Below are 12,500 nucleotides of genomic sequence, written 5' to 3'. Positions count from 1 at the left end.
TACCCATACACTCGTTTTAAAAACGCCAGTCTTTTCAAGCTGATGGAGGAAAACGAGGATGCAGATCGGTAGCGGCAATCTTGTTTAATATATCCTAGTATTGCATTCGTAATTGTATTTTTGACTGGAAACTATAGCTGACACTTAATTTTGGAAACGTGAGCAGAAGGGGTTGGGCAGGCCTTGAGTCTCCATGGCACGGAGGCTTATAAATACCTTATTTACTTGAATGACGTGTACAAGCGTGCAATAATCGATAGCCAGGGACAATAAGAAAGTTCGGGCGATGTGGAAAATTATTTGAATGCTTTGCTGTGGAACGGACGTGGTTTGAACATGTACTTTCAGTGCACAGTATGATATCCAACCGCTCAAAATGCTGAAAACAGAACAGTCATGCGGGTGCCGTAGGAAAGCACTGTTAAGCAGCATTGGAGCCATTTGATGGTATTCAAAACATGGGGAATTATAGGATTTATATATTTGCCTTTTCTTGCGTCAAATTCTTAACTCAGATTTATAAATTTGTACCACCGGAATAGATATGACAAGAAAAATCAAATTCTAGATCTTACGCCAGGTTATCGTATTCCCAATCTTGCCATTTTGAAATCAGGAGCATGTAATGACTTTATGTAAGACTCACTGTCTTGCCTCTTACTTCATGTATGCTTTACATAGTGATGTCGCAGAATAAAAAGGCAAAGCACTAACCCCACCCATACAGGAGTTCTTTTGTTGACTGCATTGCACTGGAAATCTAAGAGAGGGTTTACCGGTAAACTAGGCGAGCCGCTACAGCTGGATTACTAGTAACCACCTCGAAAAAAACAACTCTACATCCTTACTCGAAATCCAACTCGAAATTCTCACTCGAAAATCCAACTCGAAATCCTGACTCGGAAGTAAGTTTGTCATCGCCCCACCATTTTTAACAAATAGCGTTTCTTTGCCTCCATAGGGAGTTCCTTTACAGTAAAATTTAGCACAACCAGTAAAGTCACCATTACAGTCCTTTATGCTGCGACGATCATGTTTGGAATAGCGGGAAACAGCATCGCCATATACTTTGCAATCATGAAAAAGGCAGGGAATCGAGTCACAAATATGCTGATACTTAACATGGCCATTGCCGACATGCTCATCACAATATTTGCGATGCCGTACAGCATTATTTTTCTTCAGGTGGGATTGAAGTGGATTGGAGGAATTCTCGGGCAGATAACTTGTAAAATCGTTCTCTTTTCCTACCAGGTGTCCATACCCGCCTCAATTTTTACGGTCATGGCCGTCTCACTGGATCGCTTTTTCGCTGTCTTATACCCAGCCAAAGTAAGAGCCTTAAGAAAAGTCAAAATGACAACTTTGGCCATATGGGTTAGCTCGGCGGTATACGCCGTTCCATTCATTTTTGCCCATGACATCCAACAACAAAATGGTATATATTACTGCATTCGCTATTTTCCACCCTTTGATAACGAAATCTCTTCTCAGATTTACTACTTAATCACCAAATACCTTACATACCAAAGGCTCAATTGCGTATTAACAAATGATGAAAGAAAGGAAAGGAAAGGAAGTTTATTTAAGTGTCTAGTCGTCCTAGCGCTGAAGCACTAATTGGGGACACTGTAAATTGAAATTAGCAATTAACACAACTCAAGTCAAATGTTGGTTTTTTGAGGAGAGGGGAAACCGCAGTACCCGGAGAAAACCTCTCGGTGCAGAGTAGAGAACCAACAAACTCAACCCACATGTGACGCCGAGTCTGGGAATCGAACCCGGGCCACATTGGTGGGAGGCGAGTGCTGTCACCACTGCGCCATCTCTGCACCCCAAATAATATAAAATAATAACCCCAAATAATAAAAAGGAATATTCAAGCAATAGAGGACTTTTTCTGTTTTTACATAGCCTCATCTAAAAACGAGGGGGAGTTGGTAGAATTCGAGACAGTTAGGCAAACCCGAGACGCAGTCGAGGGTTTGTAAACTGTCGAGACTTCTCCCAACTCCCCGAGTGTTTGGATGAGGCTATGTAAACACAGAAAAAGTCCTCTATTGCTTTTATAAAATATTTCTCAAAAATAATTCGACAAATGAAGGAAAATGCTGTTTTTTTACTTCTTGATTGAAACAGATTTTCTTGATCCACGCTCACATTGTCTACCAGTCAATCAAAACGCGAATCTGACAACACATAACCAATCAAAATTCGTAATTTCGCAGTGGTGTTTACACACTCTTATTTAACACAGCTATTAACCACAGAGAGTGCGTGTACTAAGCACAGTAAATGTAATAATATGATAATATGAAAAATATGATAAAAAGACTAAAAAACTACCTATAGATATTAATACAGGATCTAATTATAAAACCTAAAAAAAACGAAGCCGTTGTTGTACCTTCGATGATACCATATTTATCATATTGTGATATTAGACGTTGCTATATTTATCATATTTTGATAGAAGGACTGGGGCCTCAAACGAGGTGTACGTGTCCTTTTTTGCTTCTGTTGGAAAGTGAACACTTGTCAAAATGTGTAAAGATCCTGTGATTTTTAATAATAATAATAATAATAATAATAATAATAATAATAATAATAATAATAATAATTACAGTTTTTGGAGCGCCTCGCTACGCCTCGGCGCTCTTACAATACTAAATAGAAATAATGAAAAATTGATAACTATTTACAAATTTCTATACAGTTGATCTAAGTTGATTTTTAAGCATTAATGTGAGAATCCAGCGAAACATAACTCAGTCGAAGCTAAATTTAAATCGCCAATTCACCGTTTATCGATCGACAAATCGTAACTCAATTTTCTTTTCCGGGACCAAGAGTGTGCTCACAGTTGGTTGGACTTCATTCAAAGACTCCACCCAGAAGTTCATGGACACCTGAGTGAAATATAAAGATTATTAACTTGGTTCCAAAATTGGGGCCATCAAAAAGAAGGCAGATCAAACAAACGTTTTCAAACGAAAAGTTCTGGTTTTTGTGCTTAAACTCTTACCAAGTAATGAACCATTTGAGATATTTCTCAATTTCACAAATGAAGGAGGTAATTGGGTTCAAAGAAAAGTTATTTCTTTTAATAACGGATGGTAGAAGAAAGCACCCGTTAGTTCCTCATTTTTATATCTCAAATCCCCTCTATTTTCCGAGGCCGGGGGCATTTTCTTGGCAAATCTTATTACAGGAAACCTCTTGTTAATTAACGTATTTGAAAATAACGCGACCTCAAGTAATGCGATGTAAAGGGAAATTTGCTTCCCAATAAGGAAAATTAACGCAAAAGAGAGAGTAAAATTGCAAAATGTTGGAAATTAAAGCGTCTGCTACCCCTCTTCAACAAAAAGAGAATTTTTTGTGAAAACGCAAACAATTTTTTTTTCAGCATTAACTGTAAATTCCAATTAAACTGTAAATTCCAATTAAATTGTAAATCCAATTAAATTAAATTCCAATTAACTGTAAATTCCAAAATACAAATCGGGCAATTGTCTCTAAACGTTTGGGTTAAGCGAAGGAATCTGGCCACTTGGACCGTTCTTTCAAGTGTCCATGATACCAAATTTCAAGAAGCAGAAGTTGAGAACTATTCTTCTGACAGCGAACACGAAGAAAGTGAAGTTGAAGTACAGTAAATGTGAAAGATTGATGTGAAATAAAGTGCGTGAATAAAATATATTGTTTGGTTAGGTGTCACGAATGTCTGGACTGAGTCACAATTTGGGGGAAATTAATGGTAAATAAGGTGCGGAAATTAACGCGCTACTTAATTACGAGCACGGAAATTAACTTTTGAATTAACGTGAGTTTCAAAAATTCGCGTTAATTTCCTATAATACTTGGTATTTACATTGAACTCGTAACCAGCACGAGTTCGTGATAAATTTGTAATGTCCCACCTGTGAAAGAAAGAGACGCATTTCTAATTCGGCCACTCGGCGACCTATTCAATGAAAAAGTAAAACATTGTTAAATGAATTGATCAGGACTGAGTCGGGCTAGCGTTGAACTAGTTTTAAATACCATGCCAACTAATTGTTTTTGTTTTGTTTTTTATCAAACTTATCCCGCGATTAGCCCTTACACTGCTGTCGAACATGTCTAAGTGATTTTGTTTAATCTGGTTGTACACTCAAGTACTATTAGCTACAGGAAGTGCATCCACTTACCAAGGCACATTCGAGTGCCATATCCGAAAGGAAGAGAAGCAAAAGCATGATATGAGGACTTGTGTGTATCATCCCTCATCCACCGCTCAGGTTTGTACTTTAAGGGTTCATCAAACAGCTTGGGATTGCGGCCCATTGAATACAACGCCATACGAACCATTGTCTACCAAAGAGAAGTCAATACGTAAGGGCAGAGAAGCTAACGTATGCGAAGACGCAAGCGCTAGGAAAAACACTGAAGTCTGAGTGCAAAACGCGGACGCAATGATTTCGCATACTTCAAGAATGTTTTAGTGTGAACAGAACGGAATAGAACACGCATGCGCACCTTCTTTGCTTCACGTTGCTTCATACTTCAGACCTAAGTAAGAGCATCCTTGCACCGGATAACATTAGTTAACATCCAACAAAAGCTTAACGTGACATTCCTTACGTTTTACACATCCCGAGATAAAGCAAATACATATTTTGAGATGACGTTCAAATGATCGTTCAGGGTCTCTCTTCTCTGCCTCCATTGTCGTTGAGTAAAGACCCTGGTTCACTCTGGTCACGTGGTACTCGTCGACAAACGTTTTCCCACTAGGGTAGTGTTTTCGTTATATTGTGATCCCGCAACTGGGCGAACGAGTATTCGTTTGACAAGGCATTTTTAAATAAGTAATCTTTATCTTACAATGGAAGTATCAAAAAGGTCAAAGGAGCGGATCTTATATTCCCACAAGTTCAATGTCGAGCGGCGACTGCCGTTCACAAAAAAAAGAATTGATTTTGTTAGTAACTAAAGTTGCTACTCCAGAACAAACACTAACATCAAAGACTACACCAAACAATACGATTGCTTGATAAAAATGTCCTTTTTTACTTTACCGCGGCTAAAAATATACAGGCTATTAAAGCGCTGTGCAGTGGTAATAAAAAATACCTTAACGACATCGACAATTTACACGCAGTTGTTTAAATATAAATATCGTAAGTCAAAACTGTCAACTCGCTGTTCAAGATTGCGACTTTAGAAATCACGTTGTTTAACATTCGAAAGAAAAACGAAAATCAAAGAACAAAATAAAATACCTGCACATGTTAATACAGTTTGATTTGATGATTTGACGTCGATACGTGACAAGAGAAGTTAAATAACAACACACCGGCTGATCGCTGAACAGGTTTGTTTCCCATGGATAAACGTTTCGCTTGTTTTCTTGCACGACAAAATCTTGTTTCCTTTAAAATTGTCGCAAACTATTAGCATTCTTCGTTGATCCGGACCTTCACACGAGTGAAAACTTAAATAACGCGAGGGTATTTTCTGTGGCGTCCCATCGATTTGACCACACCTTTTGACCTTTCACAACGAATTCCATATGTGTGGTACATAAAAAAGACGGTCATCTGGCCACAAAACCAATTGCGTGCTGATTTCCTTCTTTGCAATGTCGACAAGGCCTACATTGCCACCCATCCCCTAACAGATTCCAGAGAGACACGTGACCAGAGTGAACCAGGGTCTTTTCTCAACGACAATGAAGGCAGAGAAAAGAGACCCTGGGAACGAGGTTGATGAACGATGGGTGATGTCATTGCCCGACGTGCTCTGCGCGAGCAACTAGGGAGCTTAAGCACGCGACGTTTTTAAGACACGTATGGCAACCGAAAGTGAACATTTCGCATTTCAGGACAGCAGTGTCTCCTAGATTTTTAAACTAATCATCTCTAATGTAGAAAAGATACTTAACATGAATAGCAATATAAATGTATTTGTGTAAAGACAAGTTGAAAGGGAAAACAGGTCACTTCCGGTTGTCGTCCGCGTTTCAAAAACGCGCGTGCTTAAACTCCCTAGTTGACGCTACAGTGAAGGCGTTGATCGAGGGTCGCTCGTACTATCAAATAGTATTGATGCAATTCGCTTTGTTATGGTTATCGTTAACCTTCAAAAACAGTCTACAGTACCCACGGCAGGGAAGAAAGCTAGATTGCGAACAGTCCCTTCATTTATCAGTCGAGTCTCCTGCTTTTCTGAGACAATCGCGTTTTGTCAAGCAAAAGAATTAAAAAACCGAGGGAGCCCTGGGAAGAGGACAGAAAGAAGGGATTGCACTGTAACCGACGCGTTCAGAATTCGGATTGGTCCGTTGACGATGCACCGCTGTCAAATTTTTCTGACAAGTTAATTACTTCTTGTCAATTGTGTTTCGATTATAAGTACGATACGCCTTTTAGCGGTACATTTCGATCATTTATTCCTTCAAAATGGGAAACAATGAACCCAAACAAGAGCATAAACTTGCAGTCGAAGCTCTACTATCGGGCAAGAATGCTATGGCTGTGCTACCAACTGGTTTCCGGCAAGACTTTTATTTATGAGAGTCAAACGCTATTCGATCGTGGAAATCGTTCCTCGTTGCAGCATCACCTAAGACGAGATTCGGTCGAACGATTATCTATGAGTAGTTGCCTTCGAGAAGAATGGGAGTTTCTTAAAGGAAATGGTTTCAAACAAGTGTTGAGTCATTATTTCTGCTGAACAAGCTGTGTCTTCTGAGTCCTCCGTTCTTAACAAGAATTTGTCCTTGATAGTTGAGGTCGAACATCACACCAAAACAAAACTTGCCAAAACACTCCAACATTCAATTTATCATTTATTCTGCAAATCCGGCAAAAATTTGAGGCCTCTCTCTGCTTAGCTTTTCTGCTGCTCTTTTTACCGGGTTTCTTTGGAGTGTCGGTCATTGAATTCAAAGTAAATACAGTAGTTTTTCTGCGGTTTCCTTTCCGAATAGTTCATTGAATTCGACATGCACATAAATATTCCCACGCCGTTATTGTAGTTATTTTGGGTCTTTAAAAAAGGCGGAACCATCTGTCATATCACTTTCAAAAATTAGATTAGCAGATTTGGTCATTCTGAACGCGTCGGTTACAGTAAAGGGTGAAGTCCCTTCTTTCTCTCCTCTTCCTAAGCCTCCCTCGGTCTTTTTATTCGTTTGCGTGACAAAACGCGACTGCCTCAGAAAAGCGGGTCGCCCGACTGATTTATGAAGGGACTTCTCGAAGTCTAGGAAGAAGCATAGACCGTTAAGATGGGAATAATCAATAATCAATCAAGCTCGCCATGTCGGCTTATCAAAGTGACTTACTTTGGGTGGTATGCGATAGCCCTGGATAACGATCTCTTCCGGAAGAAAACGAGTATTTTCAAAAGCAATGGGATACATCCTAAAGAAAAAAAACAGTGGAAACATAGACGAGATTTAACGTAAAGCAAAACAACTTGAAAACAAAGCTTAAATTAAATAGCAAGTTTTTGAGAAATCAATAAGCCAAAATATAATCCAAGCATTCACCACAAAAAACATTTTACTCAACTGATATACGGTCCAAAAATTGGAACATTTGAATGTTATGTGCAGAGTGACCTGAGCAATAAATGAAAAGGATGGCTGAAGATGATCCTATTCTCATTTTTACAGGATGACGAAAGAGCACCTAAGCGGTTGCGAAGGCTTTTGCTGCCAATGAGATGGCAAAATGTGTGTAACATCTTATTCGCTCTGGACTCCTCAGACCAACCACTGCTGTCTTTCCATACAAACCACTGACGTACTGCACTGCTAGCTGATAACACTCTTGCGAAGAGGCATAAGGGATATATATACACCTTATTCGATGGTTGAACAAATAATACGCGCCGATATTTTGCGAGTTGCGCAGTATTTTTCCGAGGTCCGAGTTTTATTTGGTAACATTGTTTTTGAAAAATTCATCATAAAGTAAAGTAAAGTAACCATATTTAACGTCGATAACTCGTAACAGTAATTCAACTGACAAACCTGAGTTCGACGGTGCCCTCATTTTACTCCCCCCTCTCCATCAGTGCTCCGTTTTACGGGTATTTAAAGCTACTTAGCTACACGGAAAGGAAAGAAGTCGAAACTAGGATGCGCGATTTGTGATTCGAACTCAGGACCTCTAGCACCAAGGCCGCGCACTAACCGACTGTGCCATCCTTGCTCATCTGTCCTTCAGGGCGCTTGCGAACCAAGGTTTTTTTTGGGTGTGTTTGAGGCAACAGGAAGCACCCCGATAGGGTGATACCATACCGTATATGAGGGTGTGGGTACTTCACTGCGGGAAAACAGCACAAAAAACCAACCTCTAATACAACATCCCAAAAAGAAAATAAAGAAGGTGAGTTCAGCAACTCTATTTCGTTCATTGATTGATAACCTTTGGCTTCTTTGCTCCTTTGTCTTGAAACTAACTAAAAAAACAAAAACAATTGTCTACAACAGTGTTGTCGCAGACGTGACGCTTTGACAGTCACGTCTCGCGCGAAACGCGAACTTGAGCCGCGTACGTTATAATTGGCCATAATCATAGTGGCTTGATTTAACGATCAAGCACTATAATAAATATCTCGCAAACTTTGTAACAGACCACAGGTTTCGATCCAGTTTAATTTACGTTACCTTAGAGTCTCTTTGATACATGCTCGCAAGAATGGCATTTTCTGCAATGCGGCAGGTGTAGCACGTTCCCCTGGTTTCAGAACTGAGCTCACTTCATCGTGAAGTTGTTTTTGTACGTCTGGATTTCTTGAAATCAAGTACAAAGTCCACAAAGTAGTGAAAGATGTCTGTAAACAATTCAGTGTAAAACAAAAATTAAAGCCTTGTGGCTTTTTGAGTCAATCTCAAATGTTTTGAAAATTCTCTGGTTTGTGCGACCATATTTTAGGGGTTTTCGAAGGAAGAAAGGTAGGCAGGAAGGAACTTCATTTAAGTGTCTAATCGTTCTAGTGCTGGAGCACTAATTGGGGACATTGTAAATTGAAATTAAAAATCAACGCAAATCAAGCCAAATGTTGGTTTTTGAGGAGAGGTGAAAACCGGAGCACCCGGACAAAAACCATTTAGTTTCATTGTGTAATTTGTAAAAGTACTGGGACATGCCGTTGCCAGTAACCCAAGTACTGGTCTCTGGATGTCTTAATTTATCTTTATGCTTATATTTATTGAAATCGTTAACATCTCTCCTTCTTCATAGATCCAAAAACATCTATTTAATTTGGAGTTAGGCTTACCAGCACATACCGTTTCAATTGCTGGGAAAAGAACTTCAAGCAGGTTCGTTGTTATTTCTTTGAAACTGATGTCTTCTCTGCTGATTAGAAAGGTGAGGAACTCAGCAGCGTCATCCTCCTGAATGTTTCCTTTATCAAGTCTCCCTTGTATTTCGCTCATCTTTTTCTCAATACACCTGTCGCCAAAACTGTAGATGACATCCATGTGATCATAGAAATCCTGGACAGACTTCAACCTGTAGAACTTATCGAACCATGAAGGAACTAGGAAAAGCTTCAAAAACAATGAGAATATCTTATGAGCTGATTCCAAGAACTTGGCATCTTCAACTGATGGAGATTTGCTGAAGGAACCAAATCGAGTCTCAAAAAGGACAGTTCCGATTGCTGAAATATTACAACAAATTAAGATCTCATGAGAATTTAAGAGATTTGTCGGGTTGCCAAGACCTGAAATGGGCTGTCCTGTTTGAAAGGTCAGTAACCATGGCAAGCTATGGGATTTTGTTACAATTATCCTGGGGTTAATATCGACCACCCAGGGACCGCGCAGAGGGAAGGGCTGGGAGGGCTTTAGCCCCCCCCCCCTCCCCCACCGACATTTTTGCAAGAATAAAAACATATTGAACAAAAAATAATTTAACAAAAGTAACGGAGTGAAAAATAGCAAAAACTCGTTAATTCGAAAGTGACCAGAGTTACTGGCAAAGACAAACCCGCAGATAAATAGACAGAATGAAGCATTAGTCGTTACAATTGTAAAATATTTTTCCGCTTTTAACCTAGCAGAGGTAAACGTCTTTTGAATAGCTTCTTTTTCCTGCGGACCTCTCAGGAAAACGCGTTGTTTCGTAATTGGTCAATTTCGATCCAAAGTAATAACTGGGTTTAGTTTATAAGGCGATTCTCAAACAATTTGTTTATTAGTTTCAACCTTGATTTTTGGAAGATCATGAAGTTATTGTTTCTCTTGTTATTGTGCGTCCTAATTTTAGCTCGATCAGCGCGAAGTCCGTCTTTTGATGACAGGCTTCACGGCTCGTGGAGCATTCCAATTGCAAGTTTTATTGAACGCGGTCTGTTTATGAAAACATTTTGTCATCGAAAGTACTTAAACCGCAGAATTGTGTATAGCTCTGGTCATCACGGAACATTCAATCCGGCGGTTATTACGAACAAAGAAGTGCACATGGTACACGTACGGCAACATAAATACGAACGACGAGACTTCACATACCACCAGTAATGCAAAGAAGAGATCTCTTAAAATTTCTGATTACTTTTCCAGACAAAATCAGACACTATGGACACAGCAAAAGAAATCGTTTCCCTCATAAAGTTTTCACCAAAACAAGAAAATCTCCTGGGGAAAATAAAAGAAAAGCTAGAAGGCCCTGAATCTGAAGCCAAGGGCATATTTGGCCTTTGCCCCACTAGATGGACAGTACGCGCAAGCTGTTTTCAGCGATTCCTAGACAATTATGCAGCTCTTCTTCAGGAGTGGACAATTTCCACTTTGCTATGCACCATAATTAAATACAATAATTTCTTAGCCTGCACCGGAGCTTTAAACCCACATGTGCGTTTGATATAACCTATTGAGCGATTAGCTTTCTTAGCAATGGAGTCAACATGAACTTTCCATGTAAGGTCACTTGCCACCACAAATCCAAGATCCCGATAAACATTAACAGGATTAATCAAGTTAACTCCCATAAAATAAGGATAACTATGAGGATGTAGGGACCTAGTTATACGAAGAATTTTACATTTACTGGAATTAAACTGCATCCCCCAAGAGTAACCCTAGCTCTTGATTGCAGACACATCATCCTGAAACTCCAAACAATCATCCAAGGTTTTTATTGACCGAAAGCACTTTGAATCATCTGCAAACAAGGCCAGGGTCGATTCTGGAGAAACAATGCTAGGTAGGTCATTAATGTACAGCAGAAACAGGAAAGGTCCCAAAATAGACCCTGGAGGAACTCCTGAAACTACTGGCAACCAATCAGATGAGCTGCTTTCTATTACTACCCTTTGTCTGCACCCCATTAAATAACTTGAAAACCAATTCAGAAGGCTCCCATTTATACCACACTGATTGAGTTTATACAAGAGGAGGTTATGTGGCACTGAATCAAAGGCCTTGGAAAAATCAAGGTATAAAACACCAATTTGACCAGAGCAATCCAGCACTTTACCTAAGTGATGTAATACATACACCATCTGAGTAGTGCATGATCTCCCCTTGATAAAAACATGCTGAAGATAGTAAATTTGATTCTTAAGTATACTCCTGTTCGGGAAAGTAAATTCAAGCCATAAAGCTTCAACATCAATCAAATTAAGCTTATATTTGTTCTTCGTCGTGCAACAAGCTTTGATTTATAGTAAATCGCACTACCGCCGCCACGTTGGTCATCCTTGCATGTAGATTAGTGTTCATGCATGTATTATAGCTTACGGTTTGAAGCAATTATTCAGTTCCCTTGTCAGTGCTAAGGAGGTACCTTGTTCAGCAAATGCAGTTTTTGTGTTGAGCTTAATAACATCCACCCCCCTCCCCCCATGGATGAGGGCACCACAAATTTAACCCCTCAGAAAAAGAAGATCACAATGTCAAGACCATAAACCTGACACAAAAATAAGCAAAGTTTTCGTCTTCCCCTCAAAAATAGGGGCTGATTTTTGCTATACCCCTCGAAAAAAATCACAAGATCAAAGGTCCGTGACTGGTTCACTACCACTCAGAAACTATGCTGTCCATGAGAGGGGGGTGAGGATGTTAAATGGAATGGCCCCTGGTTGATCCTGCGTTTACTCCAAGCTAAAAAGAATGCTACAACAAGTTGCAAAATTGTCGAGACACTTTCATTAAAAAAAACACCTTTTCTAGCTTCCAATACCCGCCGTATCTAGAATTTAAACCTTTCCCACTTCCCCTCCCCTCTCCCCCTTTCAATGTTGACTGCTTAAGTTTCCAACACTTTTTTTTGTCTTCAAGATGCTAGCAACACTGATAAGGGGGGAGGGCGGCTGCAGTGTCAGAGATAGAAGGTGAAGTGTCTCCAATATTTTTGCAACTTGTTTTAGCAAAACTGACCCCAAGGTCAACTCTAACCACACCAACAACTCGTGGTAATAGGATAACTTTATGACTTACATAAACAAGGCAGTCGTTATAACTGAACAGATCTATATATCTACAAAATAAATAC

General features: G+C 39.6%; 2 protein-coding genes across 3 annotated transcripts in view; one reads left to right on the top strand and one right to left on the bottom strand.

The window, feature by feature from the left end:
* LOC137974045 (neuropeptide SIFamide receptor-like) overlaps positions 1-1,976 on the top strand; it is a 13,058-nt gene extending 11,082 nt beyond the window's left edge. Inside the window, exon 4 of the mRNA XM_068820995.1 lies at positions 962-1,976. Coding sequence (XP_068677096.1) covers positions 962-1,620 — 659 coding nt within the window. The 3' untranslated portion in view covers positions 1,621-1,976. The remainder of the gene's footprint in view (positions 1-961) is intronic.
* A 123-nt stretch (positions 1,977-2,099) lies between these two features.
* LOC137973133 (cytochrome P450 27C1-like) overlaps positions 2,100-12,500 on the bottom strand; it is a 14,131-nt gene continuing 3,730 nt past the window's right edge. The window contains exons 3-9 of one of the 2 annotated variants that reach the window (XR_011117175.1): positions 9,290-9,666; positions 8,666-8,832; positions 7,334-7,412; positions 4,194-4,356; positions 3,924-3,967; positions 2,735-2,909; positions 2,100-2,567 (exon numbers count right to left, since the gene is read on the bottom strand). Coding sequence is in view for 1 of the 2 variants with exons in the window: in XM_068819952.1 (XP_068676053.1) it covers positions 2,805-2,909; positions 3,924-3,967; positions 4,194-4,356; positions 7,334-7,412; positions 8,666-8,832; positions 9,290-9,666 (935 nt within the window). In the remaining variant the exon portion in view is untranslated. Of the gene's footprint in view, positions 2,910-3,923; positions 3,968-4,193; positions 4,357-7,333; positions 7,413-8,665; positions 8,833-9,289; positions 9,667-12,500 lie in introns of both variants that reach the window. The other variant, XM_068819952.1, reaches the window with a different exon arrangement.

This window comes from Montipora foliosa, chromosome 1 (assembly GCF_036669935.1).
Source record: "Montipora foliosa isolate CH-2021 chromosome 1, ASM3666993v2, whole genome shotgun sequence".
Classification (NCBI taxonomy): domain Eukaryota; kingdom Metazoa; phylum Cnidaria; class Anthozoa; order Scleractinia; family Acroporidae; genus Montipora; species Montipora foliosa.
This window is presented reverse-complemented; position numbering and strand designations above follow the sequence as displayed.